At 48.0% G+C, this 2,151-nt stretch overlaps 1 protein-coding gene across 2 annotated transcripts in view; it reads left to right on the top strand.

Moving 5' to 3' along the window:
* The first annotated feature begins 1,041 nt into the window (after positions 1-1,041).
* phf2 (PHD finger protein 2) overlaps positions 1,042-2,151 on the top strand; it is a 53,490-nt gene continuing 52,380 nt past the window's right edge. The window contains exon 1 of one of the 2 annotated variants that reach the window (XM_037975066.1): positions 1,042-1,462. In XM_037975066.1, coding sequence (XP_037830994.1) covers positions 1,365-1,462 — 98 coding nt within the window. In that variant the 5' untranslated portion in view covers positions 1,042-1,364. The remainder of the gene's footprint in view (positions 1,463-2,151) is intronic. The other variant, XM_017440290.2, reaches the window with a different exon arrangement.

Below are 2,151 nucleotides of genomic sequence, written 5' to 3'. Positions count from 1 at the left end.
GCCTAAAGTCTTTTGCTGCTTCACAAGAAATAATTTTCATGTGTATAAGGTTAAATTGGTGAGATTTTTATGTAGTCATTTCTGGCTGGTAAGCAAGTTTATCTGTATTTACTTTTGTTAAGTCATGATGAATAAAGAATTTAGACCAAACGAGTTCACCTCCGATATAAGTATCATAAATGGGTCCAGAACGAATCTGGGCCAGATGACGTATTCTATGAACGGGTCCAAAAAGGATCCGGGCCGAATGATGTATTCTATGAACGGGTCCAAAACGGATCCGGGCCGGATGAGGCTCTTAATGAGTGGATCCGGATAGGGTCCGGCCCAGATCCGTGATCCTTATCTGTTCCGGATCCGTTGCGGTGTGCAAGTGGACTCCGATCTGGATCCGTTTTGTGGATCCATTCCATTCCATATTTCGCTACTGTTCCAAAATTGTCTATCTTTGTATTCTTCACTCTTCTTACACTTCAGTCTGGCCACACCTATGACCAATGAGTGAATAGGAGCTAAGCTTGCGTCACCCATGAAAGCAGGGGCGACCTGCTGGCCCTACTCCAAAGCAGGGACCAAAAAAGCATAGATCGGCCTTGAAAAAATGCCAGTGGAAACACGCGCAAAACAAGCCGAGTAGAGTGGAGCCGGGAACTTTAGAGCCGGTGGAAAAGGGGCATTAGATGCTGAAGAGAACCCTGAAGCTCCCAGGCCTCTGGTAGAGGGTCTGAGCTTGAAGTGAAAGTGGAACCGCTCATGTGGAACAAATAGAGTGAACTGGTTGTTTTAAAATTATATTATTATTGTTAATTATATATGTGTAAATATCTATCTATCTATCTAAAACATTGATCAACAGCAACCAACTTAAGGATGTTTACATTTATTTCTTCTGTGTGTGGGTGTTGGGGGGGGGGGGCAGTTTCTGCATTGCTGATGGGTGCTGTAACTCATTCATCTGATTTAAAGCTGCTCACTGACGTAACTTTTACATTTATTTATTTATTTACTTCGCAGTGACACACTGGCTGGATTATTCTCATCTTTTTTCTCTCGCTTTCCTTTCGTCGGCTCCCACCATGACCGCCTCGCTGCCTCGCAGTCAGCAGGGGGCATGCACAGAGTCATAATAATAAGAAGAATGCATTTCAGGAAAGCTCGCTGAGACGAGCCCTCGTCATTTGGACCGCTTGGAACCAAGGAAAACAAAAGCACGGCGTGACAGAGCGGCGCGCTCAGGTCCATGTCTCCGGCGGGACTGCCCCTGGCTTTTTTTCTGGGGAAGATCATATTGGAGCATATTGTTCACAGGACGTTGTTCCTCCTGCAGCCCCCCCAGCCTATCCCGACGTAGTTGTGAATTGAACATGGCGACTGTACCAGTGTATTGCATCTGCAGATTGCCTTACGACGTGACCCAGTTTATGATCGAATGCGACGCCTGCAAGGACTGGTTCCACGGCAGGTAAGGGCAGATCTCTCACTGGGCTGTGTTTTGCGGCGGTTTGCATTCGGGAGAGAGCAACAAAAATGGCGAAGCCTCGGTCAGGTTTTGACAGCTTTGTGGCTCTCGGTCGCCCGTCTACATCTGAAGAGAGGCCGTTCGGAGAAGAAGGCGGAGTTTAAAACATAGTCCACTGGGGCTGGAACATTTTTTTTTTTACCGAATAACACAAAACGGATTCCTGTCATTAAAAATTTTGCGGTAAATATTGTGATTTGGGTATGGCAGTCGGGTATTAATAGGTGTTCAACGCCGACCCGCAGCCCCGCTGTGAACTCCGTCCTCCCCGCGTCAGGAGTGAACGGCAGCGGTAGAAGCCTCGGCTCAGGCGCCGCTCATTTATATGTCGTTTCCTTCTTTTCCCTGCCGCTTCGCGACCCCCTTTTTATTCCCAGTGCACATTACCCTAAATATCGGCACACACGCACCATGTCCCGTGTTCCCGCAGGCTGCTATTTACGGAGCCCGATTGAAAAATCACGACCCGAGTCCGAGCGGAGCCCCGGGAGCAGCCTTCCTGCCAGGCGGCAGCTATGGCTGACAATAGCCCATGTTGTTGGTGTACCAAAGCGTCAGGACGGAGGAAAAGAAAATAGCGAAAATACATGATCGCTGCTTTCTCAGACAGTACTTTTTTTTTTTGGGGGGGG

This window comes from Kryptolebias marmoratus, linkage group LG4 (assembly GCF_001649575.2).
Source record: "Kryptolebias marmoratus isolate JLee-2015 linkage group LG4, ASM164957v2, whole genome shotgun sequence".
NCBI lineage: Eukaryota > Metazoa > Chordata > Actinopteri > Cyprinodontiformes > Rivulidae > Kryptolebias > Kryptolebias marmoratus.
Note: the sequence above shows the minus strand (reverse complement) of the source record. Positions and strands in the feature narration are given on the sequence as shown.